This window comes from Vanellus vanellus (genome assembly GCF_965231255.1).
Source record: "Vanellus vanellus genome assembly, chromosome: 26".
Taxonomy (NCBI): domain Eukaryota; kingdom Metazoa; phylum Chordata; class Aves; order Charadriiformes; family Charadriidae; genus Vanellus; species Vanellus vanellus.
Window position 1 is genome coordinate 3,739,486 of NC_138931.1, and position 21,539 is coordinate 3,761,024.

Sequence of the window (21,539 nt, forward strand, 5' to 3'; positions counted from 1 at the left end):
TATCAAGGTGTCCTTTCAAGGCCCTATCCTGTAAAAGCTAACCTTAATTTAAACCCTTTCCCTTTTCAAGCCAGTAGATATTCAGCACAGGAGCTGACATTGAGACATGAGTAAAGGCTTATGTGTTGTTTCAAGAAGCCGCATTCTTACTTGGCAGGAGGAGTTATGTCAAGAGCCGCTTATTTCTAATATTGTACAGAGAATTCCTCCCGCTATTTCTTCCAGATGCTGAACAGCTCATTTATTTATTTATTTGGATTAGCTATATTAAAATATAACATGCTTCCAAATGCTTTTCTCCCAAATTCCCAAAGGACGGCCCTTTCTCATCAGGATGTATGTCCTTAAGTCGTTTAACGTGCTTAACTCCCACTGCTCAGAACGAGGGCAAAGTTCCTAACTCCAGGGTACCCAGCATCTCACAGAAAGCACTTGGTATTGAAGGAGTCGGAAAAGGAATGTGGCATAGCACTGGGCAGGGAGACAGCAAAATGCAGCTTTTCCAGTGACTGTGGCACCGATCGGACTAGCAAGCACCTGAGCAAGGAAGTATTGAGTCTTTAAGTAGGTCCCTGCTGGACTCAGAACAAGGAAAACAAATGGATGTGTGAAAGTGACCTCTTTGAGCCTTATTTGATGATGACTTACCTAGTTTTGAATTTTATTAGACCTGCGTCAAAGGGCAGAGACCTTCCCAACAAGCCTAGGATGCATGCAAATTTTCATTTGGTTTTGTTTTGGAGATCTGGGAGGTTGGTTGTACAAAAAAGAAAAGTTCTGGTCGGTCTCTGAAGCTAGGTGGAGCGCAGCCACTTGGACTGAGTTTCCCTTGGCAATGGAGTTCACTTGAAATCCACAGCACAAAGGGAAACTTCGAGCGACTCCAAGCAGGGCAAGAGCCAAGATCGTGTTTTTGCTATGCCCCGTGAGCTGAAGCGACTGCTTTTCCAGACGGGTTGAGGACAAGCAGCCTTGCGGGCATTGCAGAAGACCGAATCCCCACCCAGCGCAGCCCAGGACTGAGGACCAATGTGGCTGCCCAGCTGAAGATGCACATCCGAAGAGCTGCCTGATCTCTTCAACAAGGTATGCAGGACCTCACCGTGGCAGGACCTCACCATGGCAGGACCTGGGCGTGAACAAAAGAGGCAAAACATGGTAGGAAAACATTCTCGTCCAGAGTCCTGTAATGAAAAGCAAGCAGAGATGTGTAAACACCGTCCCAAGACCTGAGCCTCCCAACCTCAGCTCTCCTGGCTGTTGAATCAAGGTTTAGCTTTTTTTTTTGGCGGGGGGCAGAATCACAAAAAGGGTCTAAATGTGGTGCTGTCTGAAAGTATCCAAGCTGCTATCAGCCTGGGGTCTTTGTAGTTTGCTCTTTCTCCTCCATTGCGCCTAAATCAGAGCAGTAGGAACTTTGAAACAGGGGAATACAGTGAAAAATGAAGCCTTTAAAGGTCAGGCAAATGACTTGCAGAGGTCAGTCGCTCGGAAGACCATAGGGTGTTCACCATCCACTGAAGCCATTCACTGTCTTTCAGGGGCTTCCTTCGGGCTACCAGCACTCAAAGACATCCCGTCTCAAAAGCTTTCACCCTGTTTTTACAGTATGCTATTCGTTTCACCCAGATCCCTTTGACTCTTGGAGCATCTACTTCTACTTCCCAATAAAACGAGCAACGTCCCGCCGGCAGAGCCGCGCGCTTGCCAGCCTGTGCTGCTAGGGGCCTGCCGTCCTTTACACGTCCTCCCCGTTGTCGCTGAGGGAGATGGTGTGTATTTTAATGGTTGGCACTTTACAGTTTTCATGAACGAGGTTCCGTGAAGTGCCTGCACAGCAGCATTCCTGGAGGAAACCTTTGCTTTTCACTTTGGCGGCGGTACAGTCTTTAGAAACCGCGGTTTTTGCAGGCATGCTTTGCACAGCGGAGAATATCTTCCATTCGCAGACCCCATCCGACTTGGAAATCTTATAGAAGGTTTCTCCCGAGCCGACGGGGATACGGACCACACCTTTGCCGCTCTCCATGCTTTGGCTAGTGGGATGGTTGAGGTTGAAACTTGGGGATTGCTTCTTTGCTGCTTGCTTCCTTGGGAGGCACTGCGCTCTCAGGACGTTTTGGAACGCTTTCTTAAACTCTTGACTTGAGCACGGATAGATTATGGGGTTGATGCAGCTGTTTAAATATCCAAGCCAAAATGTTATTTTAAAAAGTGTGTCCGGGGGTTTGATTGCAGGAAAGAAAGAACCTAAAATGGAAAAATACACAGACTGTTAAGGCAGAGGCAGTGAGAAATTGCAGGTAACCAAAGAAACTTAAACACTGGAAAAAATAAATAAGATTCTGTTCTTTCTTGGAAAATCTATGACTCAAAGCCCAATTCCTGCAGGAACAAGTGTTTCAGAAGGTATGGCATTGTACAATTACATGGATGTTCTGTCAGAGATCAATTCAAGACATCTACTTTATTATACAAGCATTGTGTTCCCATTTACAGCCAGACGGGCAAGAAGGAGGACTGGTATCAAGTGATAGAGGAAAATGGCTTCCTCGGGGACTTCTAATTCAAGGTTAGTTGGCCAAATGACAGCCATATCTACGAGGTCATCAGAAGGGGTTTCAAATGGCAAGAAAATCACACCATTTCAGGAGTCAGAGTAAGTGAAAAGTAGGATTACGGAGTTGACTGCATTCCAGCAAAAAGTCTTAAAAATGTTAAGTATTGGGTGCTCATTTTCCCTTGAAACCTTTAGAAAACCTAACTATCCATGTTTTCCTGTCCCATAAAATGCATTTAAAATTCAGAGCCGTTAAAGGAAAGGTTCCTTCTTACGTCAGTGAACACAGGAGAGGATCTCACGGGCAACCACGATATATATACTGATAGAGACTTGCAAGGTTACTCCCAGAGACGATTGAAAGAACATGAACTTAGATGGCTCCTTAGCAAGGAAAGTACTATGGGAGATTTTATTCTATAGAAGGCAGGACAACATTACAAAAATTTGAAATCTTTTGATGAAGCTTATTCAGCATATCTGTGAGCCATAAACTGTGCGTTCATTAGTCCTCATTGTCTTGGCACAACAACAGTCAACTACAAGAGACCATGCGAATTGAAAATCAAACAGCGTTACTACTCTCCTTTTTGAAAAACAGATGATGGTAAATGGTAACGCAGGATTTAACTACGAGTTATCTGCTGATTTAAAATCTCGGGAACATTTTTCCTAATGCCAAGCCTTTGCCTTTTTGTTTAACTACAACTTGAGCTCCTTACCAACTTGTATAAGCAACTTTTTAAATGTAGACGATTTGAATAGGATGTCAGTAAATGCTTAAGAGATTTGCTCATGGAAAGGTGTTATTATAAAGCTACGGAGACATCTTTAAGATATCAAAGAGTCAATGCTGCTGCTTATGGACAATTGTTTAGAAATTTGTTGCTTTTCTTGAATGACACTGGAAAGTGGCCATTGTAACAAGATCCCGTAATTCTCTTATTTGGTACTTCTCTTTGCTTAGAAATAAAAACAATATCGTCTGAATGTAAATGAACCAGAAAACTAAACACAGTGTGATGCTGGGGTGGGAATAAGGGATAACAGCTCTTCTAAAACCAGTTTTGCAAAACGAATCTAGAACCAGAGAAAGAGAAAAATATTTGCGATATGTTGTCAAGGGGAAAGGCTGTTTCTTGCCTGCCGCCTTTAAAAGAAAGAAAAGAAAAAAAAAAATAGTTCTATCATATAAGTGTCAGTAATTAGTTTGGGCACAGGAAGAAAAATAGTTTCTGAGAAAACATAATTGGCTTGTTTTGGACTTTATAGTCAAGTTTATAATAAACAGAACTTCCAGCACTGACAAATGCTTGTCTTCCTGCTTGCCCCTGGAAAAATTGTAAGCGTGCGCATGTTGAAGGAAATACCGCGGATTATTTAGGCATCGATACATGTGTCATCCTCCACAGTTTAACTACGTCTGTAAGCAGCTCCTAAGCTTTACAGGGATTGATCTGTTCGTCGGTCCTCCCCTCACTTAGGGAAAGCTAATAATGCAATCAGAGGGTGTTCTAATTGAATGCTGAGAGCTGCTGAACTTCAGTTTCAATCTTTTTCTCCCCATCTTTGTCAAACAAAGCTACAGCAAGTGCAGCGAACGCTTTCAAGCAGCAAAAGCCCGAGAGGAATTCTCAGGGTGTTTTTGCCTGTGTGAGAACGTATCAAAATATTGCCTGAACCAGAGACACAAATAGTGCAGCGTGATTAATGACTTGCTCACGCTGCTGAACGCGGCCTCCGCTGTGAAACGCCAGGCAATGCCGTCTTGCCGTGGCACCGGCTCCCACCCTCTGCGCGGGGCTGATGGGCTCCGAGGACGCGCCGGTGCCGGGGGAGCAGCGGGAGGTGTGCCATGGTGAGACGCCCTCCGGTTCTCTCCCACCTGGGAGAGGTCCCCGACGACCCGGCCCCTCTGGCGCGCGGCGGAGCAGCAGAGAAGCGAGACCCGGTCGGAATACCCGAAGGCGGTGCAGAACACGCCGCAGGAGCTCATCCTCTGTACCGGAGGAGCTGAACCTCTGATTCCAACCCCGGTTACAACCAGGGCGTCACGCACGGGTCTCGCTGCCTCCGTGATTGCGCCCGGGTTGCTCCGAGCCAGATCGGTAGAGCAGTCTCACTATCCATTTCAACACCGGGCAGTTTTTAAGACCGAAAATGTTGTGCTAAAGAAAGCAAACGCTGTTGTGCAGTTAAGCGTGAGTGAGCAGGCACATCCACAGCCCCCAATTTTTCTCAGGAAATTAATGCTGCTTTCCTGTAGTGGAAAACAACTAAATAACGTTCTCAAAGAACGTTCTGGCTGAAGTCATTGGCAGATGAAAAATAACGAAAGGCTTCTAAATGCTCAAATCATGCTCAATTTTTTCTTTATTTCCTCATTTAATTGCAGCATATCTACCGCTTTCCCGTTTTGCGTTAAGACAAAAGGTGAAACAAACCCCGGCTGAGGAAATCAGCTGTGTGAGGCTGAGTGTAAAAATGGGTAAACAATAACAATTCCTGTTTGCTGCAACTTCTGGCTCACTCTAAATGGAATGCTAGTGCCTTGCCAAAGTCTGTTAAAAATAGAAAATAGCCAGTGTCAGAGTCTGTCTCTTGCTCTTTTTTTTGGGGGTGGGGATCTGCATGCTAATTTATTAATGTAACCTTTTTTGGTTCATCAGTGTAGAGACTTGTTGCCTTGAAACAACACACAGTGAAAAGAAAGCGAAGTAGCTTTAACAGCACACAAACTTTGCTGTCTGTAGACCCCATCACACACTGTCTTTAACTTTTTCTTTCCAGTGGTGGGTACAACTTGGGCTTTAGGACAGCAGCTTTGCTCTGCTGTGTGTTTGCTTAGGCTAGCCAGCGTTGTTTCGGAAGTTTAGACCAGCGAAAGCTCTGCCCACAGGGTTCTTTATAACCCTGTGTTGTCCTGTGAATGAAACAGAACAAATGCCAATAGGAAGAAACGTTGCTAGTAGCATCTTCAAAGGGCTGAGGCTGGAATTGGTAGGCAACGGACCCAACATGTCACAGAGCGAGATGTAAAGTCAAAGTAGAAATACTTTGGACCCTCTTCTTACTTATACTGACAGCTTTTTCAGCTTCCAGAGCAACGTAAGTCAAGATCAGCATGTCTAAACCTTGAGCCGCTGAATTACTGTGTAGGGTGCAAAAAAAGATTTCACCTCCTGTATCTTCTCTGTGTAATAAGCAAAATCCTTCTCTATGTCGCAGACTGCTGTGAGGAACTATTGATGATGCTGGCGTTTGCTTAAGGCCTCTATAAAAGCGTGATGTCCTATTCAAAGGGTCACAGAAAGCAATGCCCTTCTCTTGCAGAGACCTGGTTACCTCTGTAGTTCAGAAACTTGCCCTAATCTTTTCTGTTGGCTACCTGAGTATCTGGCAAAAGGGGAAAAATATCATATTCTCCAAGCCCTGGGGAACCATGTCCCTCACCACAGCATACTAAGAACGTATTCTTTTGTAGAATCATAGAATCACAGAATGGGTTGGGTTGGAAGGGACCTTGAAGACCACTCAGTGCCACCCCCTGCCCTGTGCAGAGACACCTCCCCCCAGCCCAGGTTGCTCCCAGCCCCGTCCAACCCGGCCTTGAACACCTCCAGGGATGGGGCAGCCACAGCTCCTCGGGGCACCCTGCGCCGGGGGCTCACCGCCCCCACAGCCAACAATTTCTTCCTCATATCTCATCTCAATCTCCCCTCTTCCAGTTTGAAGCCATTACCCCTCGTCCTATCGCTACATGCCCTTTTAAGAAATCCCTCCCCAGCTTTCCTGGAGCCCCTTTAGGCACTGGAAGGAGCTCTGAGGTCTCCCCGGAGCCTTCTCTTCTCCAGGCTGACCCCCCCCACCTCTCCCAGCCTGTCCTCATAGGAGAGGTGCTCCAGCCCTTGGATCGTCTTTTCTTCCAGGCCTTCAGTATTCAATGACGTTGCCGTCATGATTCGTATCAGTGGTTGATGTATCTGGTAGCAAACGGGAGTCATTTCCGAACAGTGCCGCTAAGCCCGGTGATAAAGTGTTCGGTGTGCTGAAACAGGGAACTGGGCAGTGCCCGGCAGCTCGAGGCAGCTGAGTTCAAAGCAGAAATAAACCCTAGGCTTTGTGGTTTGGGTTTTTTTTTTAAACAATGACCGTAATTAACCATGAGATTAAACAACGAAGTGGAGTGGTGAATTCTCTCTTCTTTAAGGTATACGGTATAAGACTGTGTGTTTCCCCTGGAGCGGTACGGACAAACCAGGTGGAACTGGGGGGAGCAGTTCAGGGTCCACGTCCAGTCGATCCTTGAGCACTTGGGGACTGCCAATTAGTGTCAGCTTGGGTTTGGACACTTGCCTACTAGCAGCCAGGACTGAGAAAACAGAATTATTGTTATTATAGCACCTAATTCTCCAGAGCAAGCTTTTCCAATTCTCTCACTCCAGACGAGGTGTAATCATAGATGAATAAAGTGCTGCCATCCAGGTATCCTCCAAGAGAGCTGGAGAGCGAGCAGCAGTTGAGAAGTGAAAAGTTTTCTTTCTTGAAACTAATTCTCTGTCCTTTTTACAGGCCTTAATGTCTTCCCTGGTATGCTGTCAGGAATAAAATGGTAAATAGTGGCAAAACTGATTACAGTTTAGAGGCTTCATCTTCCATTGTCTCCCTGCAGTCTGTGCTGGAAGAACAGTAAAGAAAACTTCAACCGATCTTTTACTGCCTTTGAATTGTAGATTGATTAAATGATGCTTGAATTCCTGCTTTGTTTTCCAAAGGTTGAGGACTCTCAAGTGTCAGTAGCACAATTCAATTGCTTGTTGTATGAAAATTAAATAAAATAAAATGTACTATTAGCCTCCTGAGATCCTTTGCCATTAAGTATTTCATCACTCACCCCTGAAAATGTCAGGATTACATTCCCTTCCCTCATGATTTATTTTCCTGTTTGTCAACTTGAACTTTCTTCAGATCTGAGAGATAAGTTTTCCGTGTACCTCCTGGTGAGTAAGTGCCAATTCAGTCGCAAAGATGTAATTTGACTTTGTCATTCGTCAGAAGTTACAGAGCTGCTTGATTATAGGTTGTTTAAAAACCAGGACTGATGTCGTGCGTCGTTTCACTGATGGACAGCACCGGGGGATTTAGAAGCTGCCAGACTACAGAAACTTGTGGTATCTGTTTAATCTTTCTGTCAGCACAATGGGCGTAAAATCCCTTGTGGGTTTTTTTGACCCGTGGACCCGTAGCGGTGTTAAAATCCATCTCCGCTACTAAATCTTGCAGCTCTCATTAGGTTTTCACTACTTTTTTCCCCCTTTTATGTCACATGTTACAGATTCCACTCAGAAGATGACCGCAGTGCCAGTGCACCTTGTGAGCAGAGAACCAAACAGAGTTTGTTAGCGTTACGCTATCAGAGCTCGAAGTGTCGTAGGGAATCGGGAGAAGTACCTCTGGTAAACCTTGCACAGAAGTCAAACCAAAACCCGACCATCTCTTGCCTCTGGCATATAGGAAATACGCCTCTGGAATCACAACGGACTGGAAACAGGGAGAGTGGTCTGGGTTTCAGGGAGGTCCTGGGATCTGCCCTAGAGGGGTCAAGCTAGAGGGCAGCAGTTATTCCAGAGCAATTGCCCTAAAGACCTGGAGGATGGAGCACAGAGGAGTGCTCATGTGCCCTGCACAGATTAAGTCTGCACCAGGGCCACCCTCGCTCTCTCGTGGGGCCGTCTGCTCTACAAACATTGATAAATGCGTTGCATCTTCTGTTCCCAAGCTCCGTGTTAGCGCTCAACTTTATTCCATAAGACTGGCATTCTATGCGGCATCTCGGGCCAGAACACAAACCACGCTCCGGAAAGTATATATTTTTATATATATATGTACTGCCACAGACACGCAACATCTGGGCTCTGTACATACGTGCTCTCCCAGCACGTCTCACCCCGCAGCTCCCATACGGAAAGTATTTTCTGTGGGAACAAGAAATGGGATCGAAGAACCCTTGAGCAGTAGGAAACGCTTCTGGGTTTTGTACAATCAAATTAATGTCACAACAAATGCAGAAGAGCGGTTTGTAGGCGTGAGGAAGGGTAGGAGCCCGCGTGGGGCAAGTGTCGCACCTTTACAGCTGTGCCTATCCCAGGACCTGGAATATTGCGGCTGATTCAGGTGGAATATGAGAGGCACTGTGCCTAGACATCCCTGACCCATAATAAACAGATGTAGGAGGAGCGAGAGATTGTTTCTCTTCACAAGGGCCTGAATTCAGATCTCTGGGGCGTCAGGAGGGTGCGGGGGTTCGGAGCCAGGTGAGGGGTGGAAAGGACACGCAGCAGGAATGGGTCAGTCTGGGAAGGGTGCTCTGATTATTTGGATTTTTTCAGACCTGATTTATGCTCTGTTTCATATTGTACCCACTTACGATGGATGATATTTCTGGCAAAGAGCAAACATCTCAGCAAGCAACTATTTCCAGATTCGCTGTGGGCTGTTGCAGATTTAGAAAGCTGATAAAAAAACCATGGGAAGGTAAACTGAGGTTTTGTTACCCGTGTAAACCCAAATAATCACATTGTTTTACAAATCAATTTAATTGTCATTGAAATTCCAGCTCCCATGCTGTTACCGCAGTGGAATGATGCCGGATCTTGTTGCTCACATTTTTAAGATGTTTGATATTTGTCCCGAAGCCCTCGCTCTCGGAGCTATGCACTTACGACAAGATCTTAGCTTTCCTTTGAAAATGAAAAAAAAAAAACCAAGCGAGTGGTTCAGAGAATAGTCTGAGAAGATGAGTCTGTCTCACCCTGTCGCACGAGTTTGTCACTCTGCGGCTGTCGGTCGTGATTTCGGAACGCTTTGGGGTTGGCCATACAGGAATTATCTTCTTCAGCAAAAGCTGAGTCTCTCTCCTTTATGTATCCAAATTGAAAACAAATCCTGACATTTGCTGGGTGGGGGAATCACTCATCGCCTTTCAATAACGAACAACTCCTAAATTGCACCGTGACGTTTGAGAACCAGGGAAAAATTACATTCTCGGTTCATTGACTTCAGGGGCTTGAAAGTGGTGAGTACACAAAGCAGGAAGGTTTGGAAGACGAGGACAAGCCTTCTCTGAGAGGTGGTGCGTGCAGGAGGGCCACGGATGTGAATCGCGAAGCATAGCGCAACTGACTCCGCTTTGTCTCTCTCGTTTTCAGCGTAAATGGCTATTTATATCACCAATGCCTTCCGCTGCTTCGTCGCGTTATGAGTCAGTGGGACACAACGTTTCAGGACTCGGTAACGGTGGAGAAACGTTGGCCACGGGGATGTTAGTGGGACCTTTGCCATTGGCTTCAGAGTAGCTGAGTTATCAACCTAGCCCAACAAAGCCTTTCCAGTCTGTGTTTGTGAAAAATACACCTTGTGATTAGCAAAAAAAGAAAACAACAAAAACCAACCACAACCAAACAACACTTGCCAAGGAAATATCTTGGCTGTTTAGCTTCATGACGTATTTTCTCCCCATTCAATGGCTTAACAGACACACATACGTGTGCCCCATGACTCAGGAACTGTGAACACCTTTCTTCCCCCTGATCTGTGCTACAGAGAATGAGTTGGGGATTTATTCTTGGGGTGTTTTTTTCCCCTTCATTTCTTTTTTTCTTTTTGTCACTGAGGGAACACACTGAAATTCTAATGCAGGGAATCTCGCTCTGAGTATTTCCTCCATGGCTGGAGGTCAGCGGTTTCTGATATGAAAACTGTATTGATGGTTAGGTTGTCACAGCTCTTATTCATTTTATTTTATTATATTATCAGCTGAACAATGAAATGAAAGGCGGTTCAGGTCCTTGTTTCTCCGAATATCTGCACAACCCAGCCATGGCGATGCCGAGGGAGTGCATGGGCTGCTTGCCTTACTCTCTGCCCTCCGAGTAAAGCGGTAGGAGAGACAGGAGGATCCCGTGCTTATATTTACTGCTGTGAGACCATCTATCCAATTCTAAGGAAGAAAAGAGGTGATTAATGAAAAGGAGTTAAGCTATTTACCTTCTGTATGGGGAAATGCCAGGACAGTGATTCCCGGGAAGGCTGGTGCAATTCTACACAGTTCTGCTTCCCAGCAAAACTTTTGCTTTCTCTTCCTTATTTTCCTCATCAGCAAACTTATTTACCCTCCCATCATGTAAACACCTTCACAGGATAAAACAACGCTACCCGTTGCTCCGGCATCATCCATGGAAATGGGTGACTTTCTCTTCGTCGCCTGCAGCTAACCCGTTACCCAGGGATCCCAGAGCGCTGCTGCCTCGCACACCCTGGCGGTTCCCACTGTACCGCTGCCTAAACTAGGGGGGACGGATGAATCACAGACACTGCCTTTTTGCGCCCCCAAAAGACCCTAGAAACCGTCTTTAAACTGCCCTTGGTATCTCACGCTGGTGGATCCTGTGCCTTACTCTGAGATTTCGCTCATTAAAACGCCGCTGTCTGCAGGAGTAGGGAATAGAGTGAATCGCAGAGTATAAACTTCAAGACAGCAGCAGGTATTTGACCTCCTGCTGTGATAAGATACGGGTGAAGCAGAGACCGTGGCTTTAGTGCCCTGAGGCGACTCTGTCATATTCTGGTTCACACTGACAAAGGAACATGGTCCGCAGCCCGGTTCCTTTGACAGTCAGTGGGCAGAGCGCAGGGCGGCTCATCCAAAAACTGTGGGAGTTGATCTGAACATGTTCCGGCAGGAGAACACATTGAATCGAGACTCAGATGATCTTGAAAAGAGCAAGAGGCCATAAAGCTATACCTGATATGTTTTTCGCTGGTACCAAAAATCAGATGGGTCCTTCAAGCACAGCCTTTGGGAAATACTCTGCCCTAATAGACCAAAAATCCCTTTGTCTTGTCCCAGCGCTGCAACACAGAGACCAGGTCAATCATGCCGTAGTGGCGTGATTAAGGTAAATGAATTTCTGTATCTAACAACATACAAACAACTGCAGCTTTTCTGTCACGTCTGGCCACCTTTGACTTCCAAAAATAAGTCTCCCATTTACAGCTGAGTGGACTGGGTATGAACTCACGCCTCTGGAGCTCGAGCAAGGTGTCATAGTTAGATCTGCCACCTTAGTAAAACATATAAGAAGTGATGATATATACAACAAACGCAAACCTCACAGGAAAACGCAGGGATAAATCCACCTATCTGCAGCTGTTGGTGCATGTTCCTACTCCTCGCCTTGTGACGCCCCGAGACATCGCATTAATGGCAGAGATGGAAAAATGCATTTTATTTTTCCGGTTTACCTCTAGTGAAAGCAGAGAGTCATTCTCTTTGGCTCCATTTAAAAAACAACCACAAAAGAGTAATTAGAAACCAGCTGCAGACAGGCACGTAGACAGGATTAGGGGATTCCCTTGACAGTGTTTGTGTCAGCTCACAAGACTAATTTACTACTCTACTACAAATATAAATACCCTCCAGCATATCCTCTTTTCTGCTCTCTTCATCATGAGAATGATTGACAAATGCTAAAAGCTTTCCTCTCCCTTGCCCAGTTTAGCAGTCTGGATTGTTTTTTCCCCTGTGACATCCTGGCTCAGACTTTCCCTTTTTTCTCCTTTCTGCTTCTGAGCTCGACATCTACAACCAGATAGGTTTAAGCTAGTGTGCCACAGCAAGCGGACAACAAACAAAGCTCTGTGAGTTTATTTGCTTCTAAGGTTTTGTTAAGATGAACCATAAATCCCAACTTAGGACCATTTTTGTTATATCTCAGTTTTTTATATCTCATTTTTGTTATATCTTTTTATATCTTTTTATTTTTTCCGTCACTTCCGTGTGTGTTTCACTTCAAAACAACCTCCAAGCGCTGCCATCTATGTTGTTGAAAATGAAAAATTCCCAGAGCAGTCGGTAAGTGTCTCCCACTAGAGGGAAAGGTCTGATCTCTCCGCTGACACCACTTTGCAAGGCGATGTTGAGGTTGAGGTTACATCACTATGGGCACGCACTGGATTTCTGGACTCTTCTGTCTCTGAGTATTTCGTTCTATATTTGTCTATATCCCTTTCTAGAAATTGCAAGAAGAAGACAAAAACCAGAAATGGAATAAGACATGCGGTATGGCAGGCTGTTACTGCAGAGCACCAGGGCCCAACAAGCCTTAATTGCCCAGATGAGCCTCATCTGTAGCCTCTACCCCCAGCCTCTGCCCATTGGCCTACGGGCTGCATATAAGGTCAGGCCCTTCTTCTTAACCTTCTTTGAGTGATGTAGACAAGCTCGGGCTTGTTCTCTCCTGGCTGTTTTGTTGTTTTGTGCTTGTTGGGTGATTGCTGGACTGTCAGCTGAACCTGTTACAGGTGCCGCCTCTGCCCGCGTCCGCCCAGGTACGGCGAGCGCGTGCTTTTGGGGAGGGCATGGCTCCTGCCTATGCTGTTGTCACCCTCTGTTCCTGGGTTGTCCTCCCTCGTGGAGCAGCCCTGCTCTTACTGCTCCTTGATGCTCAAGTTCCTCTAGGAGCCTGTGCTCAGGTTTCTAGCTCAGCTTCGAGTAGTCCCTATTTGCTGGTACCTGAGAATGGGGTTGCTCTAATTTGAAAAGCGACGTTGCTTACTTCAGGGCATTTGTTTGGCCCCAAGATCTTAAAGAACCTTGGCTATGTCTCAAACAAGATCTTTAAGAACTTTGGGAAGAGAAGTAGGGTTTCACTTTATAGCTCCCTTGGAAAAAAAAAAGAAACTTGGTGATAAGAAGACTTTGACTTATGTAGGAAACGAAAATGCAGCCCTGTCACCTGCTAGTCCTCCTAGCTAGGTCGTAGAACTTAACTCCTTTCAGCAAAGCAGTGTATCCTTCTTGTGTAAAGGAGTGCAATGGCCGTAGTCTGTGGCTGTAACCAAAGTGTGAAGGTCTGCACTGAAAAGCTTTTAAAGCTATTCTTGCCATGTGAATTAATATGAGGACGTGTTAAATGGGGAAGCTCAAGTCACTCATAAGTGGCTAGCAGCTGGGAATATGGTGATTAAGTGTTTCAGAAGAGAAAGAGAGATTAAGAAAATGATGCAACAGGAGTAGATGACTATGTGAGAGCAATAGCCCTAGAGTGGATGGGGAAAGTTCCTTTCCAGCCACCGTCTCTGAAGGCCTGAATAATAGACTATGTGGTTGCTCTCATAGTCTGCTTGGAGCAAACATCAGCCTGTACTAAAGAACTGGCAGTCAGTGAAAGCATTTAGAGCTCCTAAACAGGCAAGAAATCTATTCAGAAGATAAATGTTCCCTTCTGTTGAATATATCCCTTGTATACTTACCCTTATAGAAAAGTGGATGCTTAGTGTAGAATGAGGAAAGTTTGGAGAACGTATCTGAAAATCTTCTGCTTGGGAAGCAATTGCAGAGAGCTGTAGGTGTACATGGACATCAGCCTTTCTCTACAACCTATTACTAGGGCTAAAGTGTTGGACTTGCTTGCTCTTGGGCAGTGACATTTATAGGAAGAGTCTGTGCAGATCTCCCCCAATAAGTTAATTCAGCAATGGGTTTACAGTTTACTTTGCATGATAGCAGTTCAAAGGAAGGTCTGCAGAATAAAAATCACTTTACCCTGTCAGACTTCCACTGCTGTGGAGCAGAGACAGAATTTGAGCTCACTATGAACTGTTGTGTGTAGAGGCGAACGGACGCAGACGAAGGACCTCGCAGCTCCTGCTGGCTTTGTTTAAGCTCCTGTTTAGATGCTGATTGCTGGCTCTTACCCTGCATTTCTAAGGTCTGAGCCTTCCCTAAGATATCATGGAAAAGGGCTTCTCGTTGCACTAGGAAAGCTACTTGCCTATGGAAGGACTGAGATTTAATTAGGGGAATACACAGACTGCGGATCTAATTGGGGCACCTTTGAGTGTTGACTTGGAAGGTTTTGTTAAACAATGTGAAGATAGGTTGAGTTGAATGAAGATTTTACAGGAAAGCTTTGATATGATCCACTTGTCACCTCTAAAGAGGGGGGGGGAAGTGCATTCAGGAAAGAAAACCTGACTTCTTCAGGGGAAATCAGCTGTTTTGACACTCTCATCTTACAGAGGTTTTGTGAAGGGTGGGTTTGCGCTCCAGCATGCTGAGAAAAAACAAATTGTAACCTCAGTATTTTTCACACAACAGGATCATGATCTCCTGGCTTACTCCACAAACAAAGCCAAGTGAGAGGAAGGTGCATTGGACTATTGGGCTCAAAGCCTTTGCACACCCCCTTTGCCTGGAATGAAACTCCATCCGTCTAAGAAGGTAAGAAGGACGTTACTTGCGCAGATTGCGACTGACAATTTTACATGCTGATTTCAATTAAGACTTTGTCTCGTGGCACGGATATTCAAGTTGTTTCTCCAGTTATTTTCAGCAGCATCTGCCAATATGGATATCATGCCTCTATTCCCGTCTTGATATCCTTCTGTCCCTCTTGCCTTTCCCATACCTACACCTCAAAAGTTTCTACCCCCATTTGTAAACACTTTAACAAGCCTGGTGTTTCTTGTTTTAAAGTGGTTTTTGGCTGGTAGAGTTGATGTTAATAGTTATGGGGATCTTGAAGGTGCTGTAGATCACAGTAAAATAAACTTATGTTTTGGGAACTTCTGCTGCGTAGACTGGAAAGTGCCTGGTAGTAGTCTGAAGTGGTTTGTGCAGTTTAAAGTTGTTAGTTTAAAGATGTCCATCTCATGGGCAACCTTTGTTGAGGGCAGCCTGCTTTTGGAAGGCTCTGACTCCTGCAAATGACTGAAGTGACCTGCAGCAGCCCATGGTTGATGGGACCATTGATAGGTCTATCCCATGGCCACAAAGCTGCAGAGCTGGTCTTTTGCACAACAAAGTTTTTGTTGCCCACAACTGTGAGCAGTTGTGAACTCCACAACTGCCGATGGTTTCTGCATATCTGCAAAGTCTGACCTCCTGGCCGGGTCGCTTCTCCCTGTGCCTGCCTTCACCTGGCTGCAGAACAGGTCTGGAAGTGGTTACTGTCTTTTAGAGTGTGTTCTGCATGGTACGGGTGTAGGGTGCCACATGCAATCACCTCTGGGTGAGTCTGGCTCAGTCTCAGGTTGGTTGGACAGTTTGCTTCAAGATGCGTTTCCTTGTTTTTTTTTTGAAGACGTGTTATTTTGCACATCTTGTCTGTTTAATAGTTTTTTGTCTTTAAACAGAAATAGCAAATAGGTTTTGAAAGACTTATTATAGCCTTTAAAAATAACTTAGTAACCCCACAAAGACAGGGAAACTAACCTCAATAAAGTTTCCTTATAAGGGATCAAAGTAAGATGCAGAGCCACTCTCGAATCCAGAAAATTTCTTAAATCCAAAGCAAATTAATTAACAACAGCTCTGTATGGGCAACCACGTTTGCACATGAAAAGTGTGTTTAATGTGTTCTTGCAAACCCTTTTTGGGTATGTTTCAGATATCTTGGCAACCAGCATTCCAACATGCTGACACCCTGGACGGTACGAGCCAGGTCTTTCAGGGCTCCTCCTCCCGAAACATCTACATCTCTTACTCCAGCACTTCCCAGTATTGACCAACAGAAAAGATTCTCTAGTTTTGGGTTTTTCACATGGCAACATTAGCGACAAGTTCTCATGAAACAACCTGGTAATCTTGGTAAACCCAGTAGAGGTTAATTGAAAAAGGACAGCTTTTTATAAGGTTTTAAAAAAAAAAAAAAAAAGAGAAAGAAAATCCACAAATCTTTCTTTTCAGGCTGCTTGTTCTTTCTTAATTGTACACATTGTTCTGTTACTAGCTAAAACTTCCACACAACCTTACTTCTTTTTTCCTGTACAGCATAAGCCCTTTCTGTAAGAAAAGCAACTGAATTGAGCAACGCACAGGTTTAAGGTTCCATGTTTCAAAACCTAATATTTAGTACAGCAGTTGCAGAGCGAACTTCAGTGTGATGTGCCACATACATCACACTCGGATATCGGTGTGGAATTAGTATTCTGCTTTTAAATCCTGAAATCACATCAGAGGTGACTGAGCAAGTTTTAATTAAAATTCTAATTAGTTCTTTATATTTCAGTGATAGCAAAGCAGAACAAATCCCCGACTTTCCACCCCTTTAGAATTACAACCGGTGAATAAATATTCATATTCAGCGTGATGGTTGAAGCCAGTGTTGGGCCAGTGGGCTCAGTGGGTTCCCACAGTAGAGGCAAGCCAGAGATGGATAAAATTAGTTTGAAGGATCCTCACTGCTGTCTTCTGACTGGTCATGCGACAAATTGAAAAAATACATTCATTTCATTTGGAGTATGGTATCTCACAGTGCGAAATTCCTGACAGGAAGCTGATTTTTTTCCTTATAGTGGGAAGTATTAGGTGCTGAGCACTCCAGGAGGTCTGGCCCCAAATCTGTGAACAGCTACTTTGTCCCTGAATGCATTTATATCTTGACCTTTTACATATTTATATCACCTGAAGAACTGGCTGCAAACTTAGATATGAAAACACCCCCCCCCTAAAGATACCGTTCCTGTAGCGGAGTTGGTCAGAAATAACACTCCGCGTTTGGAGAGAGTGTTTCCTGTATGGAAAAAGAGTACCAAATCCTTTCCATTATTTTCAGAACATTATGCTTCTCTTTGAACCAGAGATGGTTTGTTTCATTTGAGATTATCTTTTACGTTCACTGCTTTGTGATGGTGAATGTTTTGATTTTTGACAGATTTCCAATAGAAAATTATTCCCTCAGAGATTTTCTGATCACCATTATCGTACCCGGGCACAGTCACAGCCCTCCCTCCAGGGAAGGTGCTGTAAAAGGTAAAGGGTTTTGCTTTACTTACCGAGAGGCATTACGACAAAGAATGGAAGCCAGCACAGAACGAAGCACCCCACAACTATTCCCAAGGTCTTGGCAGCTTTCTTTTCCCTGGAGAACTTGAGGAGACGCACGGAGAAATGATGCTTGCTCTTGGGGTTGGATGCTGACCCGCTCGCTTCAGGAGCATTTTTACGGTGGATCCGTAGGGTGACTTGTTCGGAACGAGATCTCTCTGTCTTCAGACCGGAAGTCAGACCTTTGTTTTCCCTTTTGGCCACTACATACACTCGGCAATACATCACCAAGATAATAGTCAGGGGGAGGTAGAAGGAGCCCAGAGCAGAGAACAGCACGTAGCCGGGCTCCTCGGTGATTTGACAGATGGTCTCATCTTCTGGCGCTGGTTCCTTCCAGCCAAAAAGAGGTCCAATGGATATCACCAGCGACAGCGCCCAAACGCAGAGCAGTGCCAGGAGACCTCTCTTCTCTGTCACTATACTTGGGTATCTCAGCGGGTAACTCACCCCGATGTATCTGTCTATCGAGATGATACAGAGGCTCATAATGGAAGCAGTGCAGCAAAGGACATCGACAGCTGCCCAGATGTTGCAGAAGATCCTCCCAAAGGCCCAGTAGCCCAAAATCTCCATAGTAGCTGAGAAGGGCAGGACAGTGGAAGTCAAGAGGAGGTCAGCCACAGCCAGGTTAATTATATAGTAGTGGGTAACACTCTGAAGATGTCTGTGGCAGGCTACAGAGAGGATAACCAGAATATTACCCAAAACCCCAAAAACTATCAGCCCCCCAAGAATAACACCTAGTAAAATGGCTTTTGAAATGTTCACAGGCCCCACGGGGTGGGTGCAGTTGGAGCAGTCGGAAGAGTTTCCAGGGAGGAAAGCCATGGTGAGCGGCTGATAACGTTCATGTGAGGCTGTTGTACTTCACTCCCTTTTCAGGTAGAAAGAGTGATGAGATCAATTCTTAGAAGGTCCTACAGGCAACACTTGCCTGGCTTTGCTGGGGAAAAGAGTTTTTAAGAACGTTTTGGAAGTGCAGCACCAGGGACAGTTAGAAGGATCCAGAAACATATTAGAAAATCTACCTTTCTCCTCAAGTTTTTACTGTTATAGCACAGTTAATAGCCGCTATTTCCAAGCCGAATTTAACTCCTTTTGCATTTTTCTTGGGGTGCAGAAGTGAGGCGACACAAAACGGAGGTTATTCATCCTCCTTTCCAGGATTACATGATGAGAAATATCCGAATTGCGGGTTAAAATAATTTCTGCCTTTTTGGGAAGACTTGATATTTAGGTAACATAAATATTCTAAAGGGTCGCAAATTTAGGCTTCCTCCAAGATGAAATCACTGATGCTTTTGATTGCCTTGTGGTAGTCCCGATTCTGCCTTACGACTCACTTAGAAACCTGACGAGGTGGAGGCTGCTGCTGTGTCTGCTCAACAGTGTCATTTGAGATAAGTGCCACGACCCATCTTCCGGGTCTGAAGTGTCAATCAAAGCTTCTCCGTGCTGTGGAGCAGTTGTCGCGTGAGCTCCTGGACCGTGAATTAAAGTTCATTTACATCAGCTTCTGACTCCCTCTGAAGGGGCAAGTGAAGTTTGCTGTGTCAACGATGCACGCTGCTCTGCTCTTTGCAGATTGTCACCCCCCTGAAGGAGAGAGAGACACAAACAATACGATTCCAAAAGCAGTGTTCACTTACTGCTATGGTTCCCATATAAGAATAGAGCAGGAGGCTATTTTAGGGAGCCTTCCTCACCCTGGCTCCAGCCAGTGGAACCAACCTTTTTCAGCCCAGTATTGTTTAACAGCAGCTAAGACCAACGTGGATTTTGTTGCCTGGATTTTCTGACCATGCTCTCGGCAGCGGTTGGTTTGCCTTTAGGGATAGCAATCAATCCTAATTATCATTTCACCTGCAGAGACCAGTTCTAGGAGAGTTAGAAACCTGTGGGACACAATTCAGGACTACAAACTGCGAAGCAGATTTAGAAGTCCGGAGTTTAGTCTAAGATTTCTTTATTAAGCGGCTCCTTTACCCACTGAACCGCTCGTTAGTCCGGCTAAACTGCCCGTTTCGGAAATCTATAGGAAAAAGCAATTCCTGCCAAGCGGAAGATGTTGCGAGGAACAAGTTTCCTACTGAGTGACACAACGTTTCAGAGGATCTGGAAGCCAAGCTCAGCCTTAGCTGACTAAATATGGAGAAAAGGTACCTCAGATGGAAAAGTGAGGATAAGCCTGGGAACAGAGACATGGGGGGCACGAAGGGGGAAGCCACAAGTATGGGCTGGAAAGCCTTTCACAGCACCGAGGTGTTCATATAGTGCTCCCATCCGAAATATTGATTAGACATGTGAAAAGCCACGGCTAAGACTGCTCCTGTTAAATCTGAGATAAGGTAAGACTCTGTAAGTGTTCTAATATTGGGTGTCTCAGATGAGTCCCTCAGTTCGCACTTTATACAAACACTGAGCAGCCACAATGGTCACGGAGCTGAACCTCAAACCCGAGTTTTCCTGCAGGCAAAGGCATTTAAAACTCTGCCTGCCTGAAATTCCCAGTTGACAAGCAGGGAGGGAGGGGGGATGAACAGGTATCGCCCTGTGGGAATTTGGCTTCCGTGCACCGAAATGAAATCGGATACGTTGAAGAATAACTCCAAGAAAGAAAATGACAGTTTTCACTAAGCGCATCAATAAAAAGCGACTGTAGCATCAGCTTCTCTAACCATTATAACTGTGGCCATTATAGGATTGACAGTGGACAATCATTTTCCAAAATTAAGAAATGATCAAACTTGGTTCGTTAAAGCACACGAAGCAAAACTTCCCCGCGAGTCAAGGAGATGCAGCAGAAAGGACTGACAGATATTCATGCTCAAAACCAGCCAGCTCATACTCAGCCTGTGGGGAGAGACGGTTTGGGGAAGAGCGTACGCTAGCCCCTGGTGCCTGTCCCGGTCCACACTCACCTCTTTAGTCTCTAGAAGGCAGCACAGCTCCTCTGAGCATCTGGAAAGGAGATTCACAGCACAACACAGCAGGCTCCTCTCTCCAGGCAGGGATGGGACTCTGTGCCTCAAAAATCCATTGCTTTTCTCCCTTTATCTCCCCATTAGTATGTTGACGGCTCACAGTGGGACTGATTCCCTGTGTCCCAGTGCTCGTGGGGGGCTTGACTCCAGCATCCCTCGAGGGGTCCCTCCCCAGTTGCAGTGCTCAGCTCCACACTGGCAAGGAGCAGCAGTAACTTTACTGCTCTGCTGATGTAGCAGGCAGTATCCTTGCCATTACCGTAATCCCCTGCCATTCCCGTATTGCTCAGAAAGAAAGAGCACTTAATCTGATGACAAGCCGTGTTTAGAATATCTTCTTTTTTTTTTTTTTTTTTTTTCCCTCCATGCAAACTACAAGTTCCTGCAGAGATCAGAAAGTGGAAGCCAGCTAACAAGCTCCTGTTTTATAGGCTAACAAGTGATTCTTGTGGTATAAAAAGAGAATTGCCTGCCAGGCAAACTGAGCATGAAGAAAATAACAAGGAGAGACAGACACACTGACCGTGCAATCTTCACGCTGGGATAAATTACTGGGGTAGGCAGCCCAGCTAACTGGAGATGGGGGGTTAAAGTATGTAATGCCTTGGGCAGAATATGATGTTGAGGTGAGGTTGACCTTTCACATGGCTCTTTTAATTGCTTGGGTTTTTTTTTTTTTTTCCAAAGCGCCCCGAGTCGCTGATGATGAACAGATGAATATAAAAACGGTGTCCTAAAGTGAAATGAGGGAAGCAGAACAAAGATTAGGATTTTACAGCCAAAGGAAAGCAATTCCTATAGCCGCAGGGAAGCAGGTGAACCATGTGTCTGCTCTTGCAGGACGGTCTCCCACCTCCCCCTCCCTCCTGGGCAGTACCTTTGAGAGGGAAAGTTTGTTCGTTGGCTTCACATCTTTCCTGAACTGAGGCAAGTTTAGAGGTGATGCTCGGGTTGCCCCAGCAGAGCGCCGAATGCAGAGCCGGGCTCGTCAGTACCCTTCACACGCTGTTCCAACAACTTTGCAAGGGGAGGGTGGGAAAATTTTCGGACTGATTTTGAGAGCCTTGCAAACGGCAAAACCGAGAGGCCGTTAAAGGCTCAG

The 21,539-nt window shown here is 45.4% G+C and overlaps 1 protein-coding gene across 1 annotated transcript; it reads right to left on the reverse strand.

Annotated features, from left to right (window-relative positions):
• Positions 1-1,738: 1,738 nt before the first annotated feature.
• On the reverse strand, positions 1,739-18,281 carry ADRA1A (adrenoceptor alpha 1A; the record flags this gene model as incomplete). The annotated part of the gene is made up of 2 exons (XM_082495812.1): positions 1,739-2,250; positions 17,399-18,281. The coding sequence occupies 2 exons, from the start codon at positions 18,279-18,281 to the stop codon at positions 1,739-1,741; spliced, it is 1,395 nt and encodes a 464-aa protein (XP_082351938.1).
• Positions 18,282-21,539: the final 3,258 nt, after the last annotated feature.